The sequence below is a fragment of the Echiichthys vipera genome, assembly GCF_963691815.1.
Source record: "Echiichthys vipera genome assembly, chromosome: 10".
NCBI lineage: Eukaryota > Metazoa > Chordata > Actinopteri > Perciformes > Trachinidae > Echiichthys > Echiichthys vipera.
The window spans coordinates 15,013,484-15,032,130 of NC_139835.1; the positions used below are offsets into that span (position 1 = coordinate 15,013,484).

General features: G+C 39.0%; 1 protein-coding gene across 4 annotated transcripts in view; it reads right to left on the reverse strand.

Annotated features, from left to right (window-relative positions):
- Nucleotides 1–18,647, reverse strand: part of erbb4b (erb-b2 receptor tyrosine kinase 4b) — a 341,421-nt gene that overhangs the window by 81,182 nt on the left and 241,592 nt on the right. For all 4 annotated transcript variants that reach the window (XM_083921859.1, XM_083921857.1, XM_083921858.1 and 1 more), the window contains exons 10-13: nt 17,928–18,001; nt 11,307–11,397; nt 8,746–8,945; nt 1,725–1,857 (exon numbers count right to left, since the gene is read on the reverse strand). In XM_083921859.1, the coding sequence (XP_083777985.1) occupies nt 1,725–1,857; nt 8,746–8,945; nt 11,307–11,397; nt 17,928–18,001 (498 nt within the window). The remainder of the gene's footprint in view (nt 1–1,724; nt 1,858–8,745; nt 8,946–11,306; nt 11,398–17,927; nt 18,002–18,647) is intronic.

Consider the following 18,647-nt stretch of genomic DNA (forward strand, 5'->3'; position numbering starts at 1 on the left):
AAACTTTCAAGAATTTCAGGGACCGAAGACAAACTGAAGATTGTGTTTGTGCCTATTCCATTTGATTTTCTCTTGGCATTGACTGCTATACAGTATTTTTCAAATGTTTTCCACAGTGCTACATGGATTTTTTTTATCCTGTTTATATTTTTCCATTTAATGGGTGAGATGAGGTAGGCTCGCTCATATCATGCCATCACTTCACAAAGCGCTCATTGGTTACCATAGGAACTTGACAAACCCTTTCTACGGCAGATATTAAGTATCTCCAATGTTTTTGATGGACCAAACTTTGTTTTGCAGATGTACTGAGGGTGAGGGCAGTGTTGATGCTGCCTAACATGAACTTGGCCTTGTGTGTTAAAGTGGCATTGTGGAATGCATTTCATTTAACCCCAAAAAATGTGGAGTATTTCAGGATTCAATTTCCTTGCGGGAGTCATCCCAAAGGGATCAAAAAAGAGAAGTCTAAGTCTAAGTCTATTTTTCCTAGTTGGAGCTAGACACTAATGTCCCTACTAATATGGTGGGAATAAACATAAGCATATAAGAGTGCAGCTCGGCTACAAATGAATCTTGTGTCATTCTTGGTATCATCACCTATGTTCTCTTTGAAAAGAGGCTTTTTCTACCAATTTTATTTTACTGCATTTTTTTGCTTTCTAAGAGAGCCACAGTATAGAAGCTACCCATATTTTAATCACTAAAAGTGTCTACTGAATGATAAATTGGCTGGCATCAATCCAAGGAGATCCAGAGTATTTGTCTGTAAAAGGTAAATTCAGAGGTGTGTTAATACATTATACATGTCGGAACATGATTTCTGTCAAAACATTTCACATTTTGGGGGTTTAGGATTTTCTGAGTGGGCCTGAAATCATAGCTCTATGATGCACTGGAGCTACATAGACAGAAAGCCCCGCCCACACTAGAGGGGAAACAATTCATTGCTCTCGGTTGACTTGTATTGTGGGAGGGTGCCTCCTTGTCAATTCTGTCTGCAAAAAACAGAATAATGCCTAAAAGCTGCTGCATAGTGGGATGTACAACCAAGAGCTGTAGTTTTACAAGCTGCAGAGTCAAAAAACTGAGCCTTAATGAAGCCAAAAGTAGACAAAGGTGTTGGCTCAATGCTAACCATTAATAGGAAATCACCATTAACAGAAACTAACAAAAAACAGCATCACATCTGTTGCCCTATCCTAAAAATAAGTTTCTCTTCACATGCTTATAAAATGACATGTGCGCTCATACTTACTGGCATGTGCTTACTGTCAAAATGCTTTAGCATCTTATACAAAGCTGAAGTTAGCCTAAAACTAACATTTGCTTGTTGCATATAAATGTCAGTTTCTGATCCCGCAGCTGGATGAAGCATCCATTTTTCAGATCATACCTGACAGTTGAGAGAGGTGTGGTCGTTAGTTCAACGCCACCAGCGGACCCCCCCCCCCCCCCCCCCCCCCAGTATTTCAGAGAAGAGAGTACTGCTTAGTTTTATTGTTTTGAAACCTATTTATTTTATACTTGGCAATATTTTTATTCATTCAAATTTGGCTGGGTGGTTTTATCAAAACCTATGTAGTCGTTAGATGAAGAGGTGTACAATTTTTTTTTATTACTTTGATAACCTAAAATGTAGGTAGGACCTCATGAGGACATTTAGAGGACATCACACTATGCATTCTTTGGAGTGTATGTGTACATGCACTTGCATAACTCACCCTTCATAAAGATTGCAGGTATCCACGCAGATTCGGCCACGGCTGAAGTATCTACAGGAGAGGCACTGGTCTGGGCCATGACCCCAACAGCCTGCGTCTGAACACAGCGGGTCACACACCATGCGCTCCTTGGCTGCTCAATGCACACAAAAAGAAAGACAGCGCAACAACAAAGAATTACATCCATGTAGAATGCAGTTATGCTGTGATGACGAAGTGGCGAAGGAAAGAGTAAACCCCAAATTGCCCCAAACTAGATAGATATGAAATTATTCAAAATAGTCACATTATATATGAAAAGGCACAAGGTTAGATGTACTAAAGCACTGGTTTATAAGGTTCATGTTTGCATTAAAACTCTCTGCCTCCAGAGAGCAGATGTTAATTTGCAGTGGTCTATAAAAGACAATGTTTGTGGGTATGACTCTCCTAGACATCGGGTATATGCAGCAAGACAGAGGAATAGTTGCAGGGCTCAAAGACATGCTAAATAAGAAATTGTCAAACCATATGCATTGACCAGTCACTCAATAATTACCCTGATGGATTAACTGAAATAAATCCTAGTTTTTCCCAGAAGGTGCTAAAATAGACCCCTTGCCAAGTCCCTAATCCCTTGGTTACTTCTAGGCTAGGCCTGTCAAGCTTCCATGTCAATACAGTGTTTACAATTATATCAATAAAAGATATTCTAAACGAAATAAAAGCATTTTTCTGGAGTAAAAGTTGATTTGAGAGAAATCACAACAGTATGCATTTGAGAGCTACTTTCACAATATAATGTTAATTTGTCGGTGGAGAATGAAGAGGACAGTGAAATCCTGGTCCCAATGTAAACGTCAGTCACCTTACGTCTTGACAATACAAGTGAAGGACACGAACAACAATATTTTTGTACAGCAGGGTAAGTCAATATATTGTTTTATTTTAAGCTAACTCTTATGACTCAGTGATAAACTTTTAGCTGACATCGTTAGCAACATGTGCTGAGGTTAGCTATACAACAACAAGCTAGCATGAGATTCAGTCATGTTATGGCGAGCACAAATGAAACAGTAGAGCTGGAAGACAGGTTCCGGTAGAAAATATATTTCCCTCGAATTGTAGTAAAGAATACAGTTTGGTTGTATAGGAATGTAATTTAAGGAGACCAGGCAACTGGTAACTTTATAAGATGAGGGCGGTGTGTCGACATTGCTCCACCGAAACACATCGACATGCTAACGCACATTTGACGGCATCGCCTCATGTCCTGATCACTGGGATAAGGGAAAAATAACCCAGAGCCTAACTCCTTAACTTACAGGTCCTACACACACTTTTCATTTGCTTTGAAAGCTTGACAGGCCACCGAGTTACTGTTGCTAACCTAGGCCTGGACAGTGGCCGTTCTAGGGAGGGGCTTAGCAAAGGGTCAATTTGATCCCGAAAACAGTTTTTTCCCACTTGTCTCTATTGTGTGTGTACAGTACTGTGTTAAGGCTTACTGTGGAGCTAACAAGGGAGATATCCTACTTCATTATAAAAATGCTGTGCAAACAGTGACAAAGCACTAGTGGGACCTAGAAGGCACCTGCAGATGCCACACAGACATGTTGATTTAACCTAGACTTACATAAGAGAGAGTGAAGAATCAACCCAGAAACTTTATTGGGTGGATTTATTTGAAGTTTTAACACAGCCTTTCAGCTTTTCTTGGAATTCTTGGTATATAAATAATTTCATTCAAAATAATATTACCAAGTAATATTTTTATTGGCTTAATCCAAAAACATAGACAATGCAATACACAACATACAGAGAGAAAAAGTGAACAGTCTGTATGCAATCCTTTGTGGTTTCTAGTACCAACTGAGCCATTACATCTTCTCTTTTCCATTCTCTTTTTGTGTCTGGATCTCTTACATCTATCTCTCTTGTCCCCATTAGACATTCATTTTAAAAAGGTTGCTTCATCTGAGAGCATTACAGTGACACAATGAGGGGGTTGAAGTTACACGGCAACAACGTTCCAGATACACTCAGAACTTTTATCCTGCAATCTGCATCAAACATGATTTACCCCTTTCAGTGGATTTTAAAACAGACTCTTCTCTCTCTTCTCTTAATTTCTCTCCTCTTCTCCATAGCTATGAACTTGGTTTTAACCCTCCCCTCCTGTTTTCAAGGTCCTGGCAACATGCAAGCCAGGGGCTATGCCTCAGTGTCAGCTATAGCCATGTTCAGAATACTTAGAAAGTCAGACAGGAGGATGCAGATACATGAAGAAAACAGAAATCAAGTTTTTCTTTTGAGGCCAGAGGATGAAAGCATTGCCTTACACCAGAGACAAAACAACCTCTGTTGGGCTTCCAGCGCCGTAGGTAAACTGACCGGGCAGAGGAAAAGATGAAGAGAGGGAGGAATGATGGGTGCTGAAAATAAACAAGGGAAGAGGAGAGGTTGGATGGCTTTTTAAACTATACAGCCCTTGCAAGATCAAAAACATACCAACTTCAGATGTTTCTGACGTTGGAAAACAAAAGCCCATGAGGCTGGAGCTGTCAGGTGCCTTTTTGAGTCCCACGGGAGACAGGAGAATATGCAATGATGAGTGAGTGACTGAATGAAGGAGTGAATGTGTGTGTGTGTGTGTGTGTGTGTGTGTGTGTGTGTGTGTGTGTGTGTGTGTGTGTGTGTGTGTGTGTGTGTGTGTGTGTGTGTGCGTGTGTGTGTGTGTGTGTGTGTGTGTGTGTGTGTGTGTGAAAGTGAAAGAGAGAGAGAGAGAGAGAGAGAGAGAGAGAGAGAGTAAGAATGAAAGGAGGGAAATTACCGTAAGTCAAATCAAAAGAACAAGAGGAATAAATAAAGGTTTGTATGGTTTAAAAAAAATTAGATACTGTGGCACGAAACATAAATCTATTCTTAATTGTGTAAGCTAACTTATAGCACTTATTACGTCAGCTAATAGAAAGCGCTACTTTGAAAACTAGTTGCCTTGTTGTCTCAGGTTTCCCTAATTACCTAATGACAATTCTACATCACTGACTACACACAATGAATAAAAGGGCACATGCAGACTGTCTTTGTTTCCCATATGGGTGTGAGACCTGCCCTTTTTTTTAGTCCCTGCCAGGCTCAGTCAAGTGCACACGCGCACACACACACACACACACACACACACACACACACACACACACACACACACACACACACACACACACACACACACACACACACACACACACACACACACACACACACACACACACACACACACACACACACACACACACACACACACACACACACACACACTATGATGCACACATGCAGGGCCATGTCAAGGAGAGCAGTGTGTGACTCTTGAGTCTCACCCAACTCTTCAAAGTCATCGAAGAGAAAGAGATAAAGAGAGATGGATAGAGTAGAGAGAGAGAGAGAGAGAGAGAGAGAGAGAGAGAGAGAGAGAAAGAAAGAAAGAAAGAAAGAAAGAGAGAGAGAGAGAGAGAGAGAGAGAGAGAGAGGGGGGGGGGGGACTAAGAAACTGCTCAGGGGAAACAAGCACATGAACAGCAAAAGGGGGCCAACTCAATAATGCAAATACTGGCTCATTAATGAACATTATACATAAATGAATAATGTCTTAACACTTGTGGCAGTGATATAATAAAAGCTCATCCATTTTTAGAGACATTTTCTCTCTCATCACCTCAGATATTTGGCAAATTTTTTTTCTCTCTGAATGGTTCTGTTGGTTAATTAGACTAATTATTGGATTATTGTTGTTAGTTGTTTTTAGACATGAGTGAGGTTATAACTTTCACTCATAGGACAGACAGTGAATAAAAGTAATGAAAAGCGCATTCCTGCTATTATACGTTTAGTGTCAATGGTGAATTCTGCAGGAGCACGGTGAGGTTATGAGAAAAGCTGATTTTCCTCACTAAGAAAACACTTTATCAAAGTGCCTGAGTAGATATGGCAAATGCTCCTCTCCTAATAAATAATTGACTCGGAGCATTGATCTAATAGAGTTTTGTCTCAAGTTGAATTTATGCCAGGTCAGCAACCGCAAATTCTGTCAAATAAGTAGTGTCTGAGCCAACAGAGTAAATATCAAATACATTTTTCCATAATCTTTCAGTCTGTCATCTATTCATAAATTTGAACATGTTTATTAAGCAAGGCCATAAGAAACGACTGTAAAGTGCTCCTATTTTAGTTTCTATCTTAGCACGTTTCAACTTTTTTATGTGTTGACACTGACTAACTTTTTAGATTCCATGTCATAAAAATGGGATAGTGGCAAATTATATTTGCGAGCTGTCACAGTTTAGCAAGCAATGGATACAAAACAAACTGTGCTGGTAAACAAGATTGAAACAGGGCAGTAGGGCTGGTGGTACTCGATACTGAATAACCCACTTTCTCCAGTCAAATGATACCTGCATTCAACACTATTTGTTCCAAGATCAAGAGAAAAATATCTATTTGTCTGGTTTTGCCCGCCAATCTCTGTAAGCGTCCTTTGATTCACGGCAATGTGAGATTGTCCCATTACTGTAGCAGTTTCAACTCATACAGTCTGTGGTGTAGTGATGTCATGCACAATGTATTTGTTGGAGTTGGCAGTTAGGTCTGCGAAAATGCAAGCACAATGTTCTAAATGTATTGTCACTGGAAATGATGACTGTGTATGTTATCTTCATATATTTTACAGTTACATCTTTGGACAATAGTTCATTGATAGACAGTTTGTTTGCATTATCCAAGTAATGCTTCCCTCTGGGTTGCTATGAGAACTGTGATTTGTTATTTTGGTAACCCAAGATGTTTTGCTCGCCACATATATATTGTGGAAAAAAAGCGATTTCTACGAGAAAATTAAGTCGCAGATCTACCACTTTAAAAAGAGGCAAATCTATGAGAAAAAAGTCAAAAATGTATTAGATTCAAAGTCAGAAAAATAGTGTTATCTTTTTGGTCAGTGTATTATGATAACAAAAATTAAAATCACTAGAAGACAAAGACGAAAAAACAAGTGTTTTTTTCATATTCTCCGACCGAGAGTTGCCATTTCCACAGTGAGGCAGCTGTGTGGACGGTGCTGTGCCGGAGAGGGATTTATGCTTCTAATTTGATATTTTAACTTGTAACAACACGTCGTTAAGGTCCTGAGAAGTTTGACTGTTGGTAGTTGCAATGGGTTTGATCAAAAGTTCCGCATTCTATCTTTATGGCATATTGTTGTTGAAACGCTAGCTTGTTGTTGTTGCTATAGCTACGAAAAACATTCAGGTAACATTAGTGACAAAGTGTCATTATTATATAGATAGAATACCGAACGACAACCCATATTACTTTATTGATATACTAAGAGCTATAATTAACATATATAACAGATATAAGGCCAAATAAGCTGTATCATTGCCTTAGCCTATATTAGCTTAGCTATAATCTTATAAACAACAATAAGCCATGAAAATTTCTGAACAAAACCTATTACAAATAGCAATAGTCACACCCGTTAGAAGAACTGTAACTGATGTGTTATGATAAGTTATTTTGTCAAAGTTAGAGAATGTAAATTAGCCACCACATCCTGATATTATGTTCCCTCTGTGGGTAAACGTCACCTAAGCACTACATTTGCTATTATGGTAGTGTGTCTTTATGGTTGTGTTCAATTTATTTATTAACGTTAGATTGCTTGAGTATCTAAGAACAGCACTATGTAACGGATTTACGTCACCAGTCGGACAGTTTTAAAATCCTATCGAACCTTCCGTTTAACAAATATGAATGCTCATGTAATGTTTTACATTTACTGTGTTTAATGGTGTAAAACTAAAGTCTAACTTCTTACTTTTGTAACCATATATTGTTTTAACGGCCCAATTTAGCTTTGTGTTTATAGTACACATCAAAAGGACGCTGACTGAATTAGCCGTGTACTACCCTTGGCCTTACTCGGACATCCCAATCTCCTCGCCGTGAACACTGGGAGCTGCTGGTCATCCAAACAATGCTGTCAACACATCCAGGTCCATACTTCAGTCCTTCACAATAAATGACACTCCAAAATGTACCGTAAAGTCTTCTAAATTTCCATTTTGGATAAAAACCACCACCTGAGCCACTCAAGCGTTCTTTCTGCTTTCTCTCATCAAAATCTGTTTAAAATTTGTTTACTAATTAGACATATAAATGTCCATGTATAAATATGATATATCACTTGTAGATTCTTCAAAGTGTGTAAATTAATTTTAAAAGCACCAAGAAGTTTCCAGATAGGGACCATACCAGCGAACGCAGCCCGACTGGTGATACAGTGACGAACTGTAGATAAGTGGAAATAGCTGTCCGACTTTGACAAAATAACTTATCGTAACACATCGGTTACAGTTCTTCTAACAGGTGTGACTTTTGCTATTTGTAATAGGTTTTGTTCAGAAATGCTGGATTTCATGGCTTATTGGAAGATTTATAGCTAAGCTAGTATAGGCTAAGTTAACGATACAACTTCTGTGGCCTTATATCTTACATTAATTATAGCTCTAAGTTTATCAATAAAGTATTAATAAAGTAATAAGTTATAAAGTATAGGTTGTCGTTCTGAATTTTATCCATATAATAATGACACTAACGTTACATGAATGCTTGTAGCTATGGCAACACAAACCAGCTAGCGTTTCAACAACGATAAGCCATAAAGATAGAATTCAGCACTTTTGAACAAAAAACAATACCAACAGTCATATCCCTCAGGACCTTAACAATGTGTTGTTACAAGTTAAAATATCCAATAAGAAGCATAAAGCCCTCTCCGACACAGCACCGTCCTCATAAATCTGCGACTTTATTTTCTCGTAGATTTGCCACTTCAATCTGCATGGCAATAAAATGGTATGTTTCTTAGGACTCTGCTCCATGGCGAAGTAGGGCAAATTATTTTAATGGACCGCCACTTCTGTTTTGGTACAGGAACACGCAAGATTTTAGTTTTTTAATGTCTGTGGTGGTTTCAGTATGAACTTACAGCACTTCTGTGGGCTTTGGTTGTTGCGGACCAAAACCTTCTGGTTTGCAGCACGGAACAGTCTTGTCCAGTTGACAGTGTTGTAGTAGCAAAGCTGGCTGTTCTCAGCAATGTGGACATTCCCAGCGCTGATCTCTCTCAGGGACTGGAGCTGCAGTGATGAAATGCCCTGCTGCTTTAACACCAGCAAGGAGATCCCGCTGGAAAGAAAGAATGGATGCAGGTGAGAAAAAGAGAGGTTCAGTCAGGAAGGGAAGAGAGAGGAGAAGCAAGATATGGGTTGAGGTGAATAAGGGAGAGGAAAGGGGAGAGGCTGAGAAGATGGGTTTATGTCACAGGTTTTGATGCCTGAATCTTTTTTTTGAATCCTTTCTTTTTCTGTAATGTCTGTAATATGGCCTGTTTATGAAGGTTATGTTCTTTTGCAAATGTTTTTTTGTCCTTAAAATAATGCTAATGCCCAAACAACCTTTAAATAATAAAAAAGTAAATATTGGCAACTAGTATCAAACCCAAGCATCCTACACAAAATTATGACAAGTCTTGATTAGCACTCAACATTTCCACTGAGTTGCACTAATGCAATGAAATCTACATATTAATTCAAATTAAAATAATTTGGTATATTTCAATATACATATTTTGTTACTTAACTTTTACCTCAGTGTGCTCTACTGGTGATCATGTAAATTACCAGCCCCAGAGAAAACTAATGATTTTTTACTAATGTGGGACAACAAGTAGCAACATTACAATGTTGTCTTAATTTGAAAAAAATTCTATCCTTAGACAACAAAACTGGAGTAAGATAAAGGCTACCAATTATCCCCACCACACTCTTGTTTGTTTACAATTATTACACTACAGTAATCATTACATTCATTACAATGATATAAATGTATGAAAGTTCTGTATCTGCTTCATTCTTATTTGATATATTTCCTTATATATAAATCTCTTCAAGCCCCCACCCTTCTCTGGCCGCCCCACTTGCAGTTTAAAAATGACAGGAGGGCAGTTAGGTGTCAGAACCATCAGATAGACAGAGAGCATGCAGGATCAAGCATGGGATAAGGGTGGGTGGGAGGCTGTAATTTGCACTACAGCCAGCTGATTCCATCTGCGGGTGGATGACACACAAGTGCATGAACACACACGCTCATACGGACACACGCACGCACACGCACGCACACACACACACACACACACACACACACACACACACACACACACACACACACACACACACACACACACACACACACACACACACACACACACACACACACACACACACACACACACACACACACACACACACACACACACACACACACACACACACACACACATTTGCTAAATGTCATAGCAAATTTTATAGCACTATAGCATTGCCTTCTTAAATGTCAAAACAAAACCATCACAGAGGCACCGACAAATTATTTGGTACCAACTAATGTTGGCTAATGTTGTCTCACTAACTGACTGGAGAAGCATAACCAACCAAACTTACTTTTAATTTGTATTCAAATTGTCTGAATATATAAAACAATCTAAATAAATCCTACTTCTAAATGATGATTATGATAATCATGATGATCATTATTAATGGTTTTAAATACATGTGGGACCACACTACTCTCTTCAATCCTCCGTCTTGCCTTGAGTGCTGTAGAGTGCATCAATGGAATTTCCACAGCATGTCACACACCCTCTGCACTACCTTATACAGTAGTATTCAAAATAAATACGTTGTGCTAACAATAACAAAATTTGATTGTCAAGTTAAATAATTAACAATATGTGCATGTTAAACTTAAAGGTGTCCTGTAGTGCTGTTTTTGTGGGCTGCCGAGATCAGAAAAGCATAGCGTTCAACTAGCCACTCAGATTTGGCATGACACAAGAAGATTCATTAAAATATACCATCCCCGATCTGAGTATCGGAACTACCTTTGCAAAGATATGTCATATTTTTCTTGCAAGCCAATCACAGCAGACTCTATTTTTCAGGCTTAAAGAGACAGATGCTAAAACAGATGGTATGAGAAAGAGCATGTAAATATATTTGAGTAGAAACCCAAAATACAAGTATGAACCTGAAAATGAGCACCAATATGTCTCTTTTAAGAAAAATGTCTTGCTTGAGGAAAGTACCTGACACTTCTGTTAGTACACAAGGATAAACAAAATGCAATTTGCTGCATAATACTGAACGGTGTTTTTTTTTGTTTTTTTTAAAGGAAACTCTACGGGGCACCTTTAATGCACAAGCCATTTACATTGTCACTTACTTAATGGGAATGTTTAATGCAATTGTTAAACCAATCACCAGTGATTTCCTCTTTTCTTAATTTCCCAAAGACCTCCAGTTTCAGATAAATCTGATGCCCAGCTCAGTTAGATCGATTATCTCCCTTTCTTCCTTTAAGGCATCTCTTTTCACTTACCTGTATATTCAAACAACCTGCTCTTGCTTCTAACTATACTTGATATGTGGAAATAATGGACCTCCTTGTGCATCAACATGTAGACATATAGCATTGTTCTCATGGATGTACCTGTACAGAGCTCTTCCCCCAATAGTTGCCAGGTTGGAGAAAACACTCAGGTCTGTCATGTTGTCAGGCCAAGACTGGATGTTAAGAAAGCCTAAATGGGGACACAGACAAACACACAGGCATGTCACTGTAGTTATACTGTAATGAGTCACCAGTATTGACGGACTTATATCAGCTGTCTATCATATCCTCACTTTCACAGTGACAAGAATAAAATGAGTAAGGAGAGTTGGCATCTCTCTGGAATGAGCAGCATTCCAGGACCACAGTTACTGCACCACCTGAGTCTCATCTGAAAGCAGCCAAGCACAGTCGCGGCAACTCCACAGAGGAATTTCGTGCCAGCTATGATGAGCATAAAGTTTGATGAATCAATATTTTTGCATTTCCTTTATCTGCCTCTCTACTATTGAATCATTTAGAAGAGTAAATGAATAGCTGAGAGGATGGCTGAGGTTAAGATTTTCAATTATGGATTTAGATATCTGAAATATTTAGTAGAGAACCAGTCGGGGGTGGGCGGTGGGGTGGGGAGGTCAGGGTTGGATGCAGGTATGAGGCCAAGGAAATTCTAGGTAGGGGAGTGAAGGTAATAGATGTGGAGGAAGAAGGTAAGTCCAGGTCGTTATAACTTCAAGGAATAATGTTGCAAATTTACTTTAGCATCACAAGAAAACACAAGCTGCCGTTGTATCGCTTTCTTGACAACGGAAGATGAAGGAAAGTGATGGGGGATGATGAGAAAAACCTTGTGGGTGTGATGGGCAATGTGGTGCATTCTCCAATCAATGAATGCTTTTTGACTCCATTAAATAAAACTGTGTTTTCTTCCCCTGGGATGCATAACTGTTTATCCAGAAAGGGAGAGATTGTGGAGTGAGGTAAGTGGAGAAGAAGGCCGCTCATTGCTTGCTGACAAGAGAGCAATAACCTTCAACACAATCTTTATCGGTTCGTGGACATCGTTTGTTTGTTATGTCAATCCCAGCTGAGCAGCGGCAGGGTCTGAGTGAAAGCTTATTGTGACTGCTTGATGAATAAATGAGAGGCGGTGGGTGTGGGGGGAAGTCAGGTAATTGTCAAGGATTACACATCGGGGCTCATACAAATGGACATGAGCTGAATTTGATACACATCCTCACCTTAGAGTATAGGTCTTCAACATGTTTTAGGCCAAGGACCCCTTAGTTGAGAGATGGCGCAGGGACTCCCTACTACATAAATTGTCTAAAATTAATTGCATATTAAACTGGGCCTACATTTACGTGTAAGACGTCCTAAAGTCTATACACGTGGCTTTCTACATACAATACTTAGCTGTTAAATAATAACCTGACGTATTTATACATCATGTTTTCATGTCAAACATGCATGTGGATGGCACAGTGAATCCTTAACTGTATCTGTGGATGGCTACCTTGGTTGCTTCCTCTTACCTATAGGCCAGTGAGCCTATCATCAGTGTTGTAAATGAAATGTTAGTTTTCCATGAATAGGCCAATTCATCTTTTCTAATCATATGTTGATGTGAATATATGTTTTCAGGCCTGTTTGATTTTTTGGAGAAAATCATTCCACATACACTGTCCTAATGCAGTAAGTATTCACTGGTGCACCAAGTGCACATGAACACTCATCTGAAAATAGTCCCAATATTAAGCAAACTTTTGATAAAAGCTGGTTGGGAAATGACTGGACCTTTTTATATAAATCAAACTATTTGTCGACTGAAAATCAAATAGGCCCGCCCCCCGCCCCGGCTGCAACTCTGAGGACCCCCTGGCTGTTGCGGACCCCCCGTTGAAGTTATACCCAAACAGGTGGAATAGAAAATTAATTTATTTTTTTATTACAATTTTGCAAAAATCCCTGTACCTGACCTCATGGTAAGTAATTTGAGATTCAGTTGGCCTCTTAGTCCAGAGGCAGCAGCGCTATAGGATCATTAGTGTTGTACTTGCCTGCACTAATCGTCTTAATGACAGAACCTGCTGTGCTGAGGCTCCTCACAGCTTCATCATAGCGCTCTTTCGGGGGATGCCGTTGATTCCTAATAAAAGTAACAAGCTACTGCCTGCCATGCACCTGCCTGTGCTAATGTTATACTGGGCTAACAGAAAAAATATGCTTTGCATGTAAAGTTGGTGCATATTATCTGCAGTCAGTGTGCATTTAGATAGTTACATTTTTATTAAACTTTCAAACCTTATTGTTATTCTTAACTGGGAACATCTTAGTATTATTTTTCCAAGGAGGCCTTGACTGAAGGTTGCCATTTTGAGTTTCTTGACCAACATGAATGATTAATGTTCATTTACATGGTTATCAACAATACAGTATGAGCCTTAATGATGTGCTTCAAGGTGTGAATAAGCAAGCAAGTTTGTGAATTGGTTTGAGGTAAATGAATACTTTCTAGCCAAAAAAATAAGTCTTTACAATCCCAATTCCTGTATTTACTTGGTGAAAGGGCCAACAAATCAATATTGTTCCTTCTGTAGGGCTTTGAACAGTTTGAGTCGCATGCTGCTGATGTTGAAGCATCCTGGATCCTCGGCGGTAAAGCTATTATTTTGTAGTTAAAGAGAAATTCTGAATATATCCTATGTTTTTCATATTAGAAATAAATCAAATAAAAAGACCAAAACCAAAATAATACATTGGGAGGTTGTGTAAAACATAATTGAAAATCAGAAGACAATGATGTGCAAATCTTTTTCAACCAATAGCAACTGAATACACTACAAAGATAAGATGTTTAATGTTCAAACTCATAAACTTTATTGGGTTTTTTTTGTGCAAATATTCACTCATTTTGAATTTGATGCCTGCAACACATTCCAAAAAAGCTGGGACAGGGACAAAAAAAGACCGCCACACAGTTGCCCTGGGTAACATGTCCCTTAATTTCAATGAACACTGGCACTGTAGTTAGTCTGAACTATTTTTGGTCAATCCCACATACACTGTCCTGATGCAGTAAGTATTTACTGGTGCATCAATTGCATATTAATATTCATCTGAAAAGTGAATCCCAACATCAATATAAATTGGCTCTTGGGTGAGTGAAGCAGACCGGATTGAGAAATCAGAAAGTATGGATTAAAAACAACATTGTTGTTGACAACAATAAAACACAGAATACCTAATGTGTGAATAGAATAAATAAATAAATACAATATAAACCTTGAATATACATACAAGGTATATGTGCTGAAGCATTCCACGCAGTCATATAGTATGTACATAATACATAATGTATGGACAATACTAACACAAGTATAGCTAAGGGGAATTTACCTTAGTTATAGGTTTGATGGGGGAAAAATGCATATAGCCTTGTCTTGATCTTTCAGTATCACCCTATTCTCACCTCTGTCAATCAGGGGTTTTGTGTCAAAAAAGAAAAGTGAAAAGATCACCTAGCAGCGGCTGGTGTTCTGCTAAGAGCCACATCAGTGACACATCAATGCACACGGAAAATTACAGCCTAGAGCCACTTAGAGAAGAAGGCCATGGGCTCACAAGCAAAGGTTAAGAGTGCTTAAATTGTGGTGATTACATTCCGAGCCCTAACACTGAGAAACCCACTTATGGTAAATTGTTTGAGTTGATCGGCCATTCTTTGGGTAAAACCTGAACTGGTGATATGTCTTTGAAGTTGCTGTAAATAAGAAGCAAGAGTCGCTAAAAAAAAAAGGAAATAAAGAAAGGAAGGAAGGAAGAAAGACAAGTATAAAAGGGGCTGGGAGGGGGGTTGCTGGTGTGTAGGATTATAGCTGTCCTCCTACACAGCTCATTTGAAAGCTGGAGCAATGCCAGCTGTGACCTTGGGGTTACAGAGGCAGGTTGGCTGCCTCTGTCAGAAGTCACGTTCTCTTGACAGCTTGGAGAGATGACAAGCTGAGCTGACATACTTCTCTGACTACATGGTGTTTTGCCAGTGGTTGTTCCCCATCACCTGCTCTCAAACTACCATCACTCCAGAAAAGATGAAGAAAAAATGAAAACTAATATCATGACATATTGCACTTACAATTTTCATTCTTCATATATTCATTCAGATTTCTATCAGTGATACCAAAATGCTTTGAAAATGCACTGTCCAAATTTCGCTACGCGAAAGGCAGAATGAAAACATTCTGTATATTTCACACATTTTAACTCGCAATCGGATACAAATGTGTGATTTACTAAGGCAACGGCTAACTATGCAGTTTTATGACTGAGATTGCTTACCAAGCATATTCTTTGTTTAAAGGGAAGCACCATCTAAATTAGGAATTGAAATTTGTTATTTCCATGGACAAGGAATGTCCAATCAATATTTGTGAACAGGAGCTACCCTTTCTCAATGCCAGAAACCAGAGAAGTTTGTCTCAATCTTGAGATGTCATCATGTATAAAGTATGGAGATGCTCAGTAGACAATTCATTTTGGTTATTTTTTATACCTAAATGAGCTTTATTCTATTGTAGTGTTCTTAGTTGTGAAACGGAAAATGTCAGTAAATACTCAGACCACTCCCTTGGGTGCTCTTAGTGTCACCTATTGCCGTTTTTCCCCATGGTAATGCATATCCAAGCACAGCAGGGATTAGCATTAGCACTACAACGGTCTACCTTCTTGAAAGGTGTGTCTTCAGTGGTGTGGCTTTTCAAGGCTATAACTCTACAGTAGCTCTGTGTATTTTGGCCATCTTTGTATTTAAGTATTTTATGTTTTTTAGTTTCATAAAATGTACTTGAATTGAATTCACAAATACTGTATGTGGGATATTAATACAGATGTTCCTGTATGCAACATCCCCTGTTGCTATTCAGAAGCCGGCGAGCCTGAGTGGTCATGGAGCTGCTGCACAACAGTGGACAAACATTTAATTTCCTATAAATTAGGCTTAGTGTGGCACAGTGCAGCTCGGCGTACTAAAACTGGTAATAGAAACGCAAATCAGCGTGACATCGTTTGGTTTGGGGCAGCCAAAAATTCCCGCTATATAGCATCTTTCCAGATTTAGGTCCACACTTTACACACAGCTTCAGGCAAGCTCCCACAATTCGCAGCAGTATTGTGCAGCAGTGGGAGTGTCACTTAAAAGGCCTGTTTGTGTGATGACCTGTTGTGTTCTTAACCTAATGTAGCACAATTGGCTTTGTAATTCCAAATTATTGTTCTACATCAGGTCATTGCAATGATCTTGACATTTCCAAGCAACATTTCCAAGCGAAATTTCTGAATGCAGCTTCATTTCAAGGAGGGGATAAGAATATATGGAGGGAATAGCTGGAGCTTGTTGTAGGAAACGATTGCGCATTTAGCCCTTTTGATAGGACATCTCTTAGAGTAAGCTCAATCAAGTTATATTTGATGGTTTCTTACCTCTTACGGGATAGTATAGATGTGTTTGTTTTGCCGTTGTTTGATTTGTTGTTGTTTGATTGTTACATTTGAGTATATTTTTCCTTCTGTTCCTGTCTAATCTTTATTTCGGTTTTCCCTCTTTTAAGTCATATACCATTTGGCAAAAGGATCAACCAATGGATCACAGCTAGCTTAAAAGATAAACAAATCGGGGCGGCCGGTGTCTGACTAGTTAGAGCAGTCGCCCCATGTAAAGAGGCTGAAGGTCCTCAAGGCAGCAGCTTCAACTCCGACCTGTGGCCCTTTGCTGAATGTCTCCCCCCCTTTCTCTCACCCCATTTCCCGCCTGTCCTATATTATAAAAGGCTTGCAAACTGAATCTTAAAAAGACCAACAAATCCAAAGCAAGGGTAATTATTCGAGGACTGACCTTTAAAGTAGCCTACAGATTAGCTATAATTGACTTCTGTGGTCAGTTGCTTTTTTCTCCTAAAGGAAGATACTAAGCATCAATAAGAATCTGTGCAACTTTGACACCAAGAGTTGTAGTAAAATATAACAGAAATAACTTATTTGAATGTGTATTCCATAGAGACTTTTTACTACCAAAAATACAATAAATGTAATCCTGCTACATCAGACATAAAGAAGATGCATATATTTAAGGGAAAAGGGGGAACACTAGTTCATAAAGCTTTTGCTTTTGTAAACCCACTTCAAGTTCAAAAATATCACCAACAATATTTTAACAGTAATATTTTCTCATTCCATGAGGGAGTGTCAAATCGGAGACAAGTTTTGTTCAGATGGCATTGTCAAATGTCTGGGCTGGAAAGATGACAGTGTGCATGTGGCTCAGAAGTGGCGGTGGCATAGGGGAGCGGGAGGATTAACGATGCGCACCGCATGTTCTGGATCTTTTCTTCATGGTGCGTGAAGGGAGAGCTGGGACTGTGGGACTCAAGGCTAGAGACTCCCCGAGGGAGAAGCAGCAGAGAGACAGAAGAGATTGAAAGACTCATTTGATATTCATCTTATGCTGCAATTTCTGTCCTTGGTGTGGACAGTCTCGGAGGTGGTGGTGGTGTGTGGGGGGTGGGGTGAGGGGGGTGATAAACACACAGGCATCACATACAGTATTTGCATACTATATATGGCATAAAAGCACAGGCGAAGGCATAAAGGCAAAGGTATATTGTTTTTGTTTGCTTATCGATCTGCATGTGCAGAGATGTGTGCTGCGCAAGTGTCATTACTCACCTGTGATCTCCCGAACCGTGCGGAATGCATTGAGTTTTTCTGGGTCCAAAGCTTCAATGTTGTGATAGACATCCCTGTGAATGATAATAGGAGATCAGAACACCACAGAAAAAAACAAATAAAAATCAAAAACAGAAATATTACACTCCATACATAAGCCATATGCCTCTTGATCACAGCAACGAAGAACGAGCTGCATATAAAATGGCAATATCAAAATATCTACGCATGTTATCTATTTGCAAACTCTATTTATTTAAATTCTAAATGTGCTAAAATAATTGTGAATGATTACTTGCATGTATGCTTATATCCATCCAGATATAATATATACATGTTTGCTTCTGCAGTCACCCTCTACACTCCTACATGCCGATTCCTAATGTAATTTATGAGCATATACATTTACCAACACTCTTCCTACTCTCAAGGCACTTTTCTCCAGACTCATTTCCCACTTATCATGAATGACACCCGTGACATTATTTATATCTGTTCAGACAATTAACACCATGCCTACATTTTTCTTTTCTATCTGGGCTTTAAGGTTGCACTCTTATCTCAAGCAATTTACATTAAAAGGGGAATGTGTGAGAATAAAAAATAAATAAAAACCATCTGGCCATTAGTATTTGCAATCGTTGGACCAACAGGTTTGAATTAATATGCTGAGGTGTACAACAAATAATATTGCTAAAAACATAATACACATATCTCAAA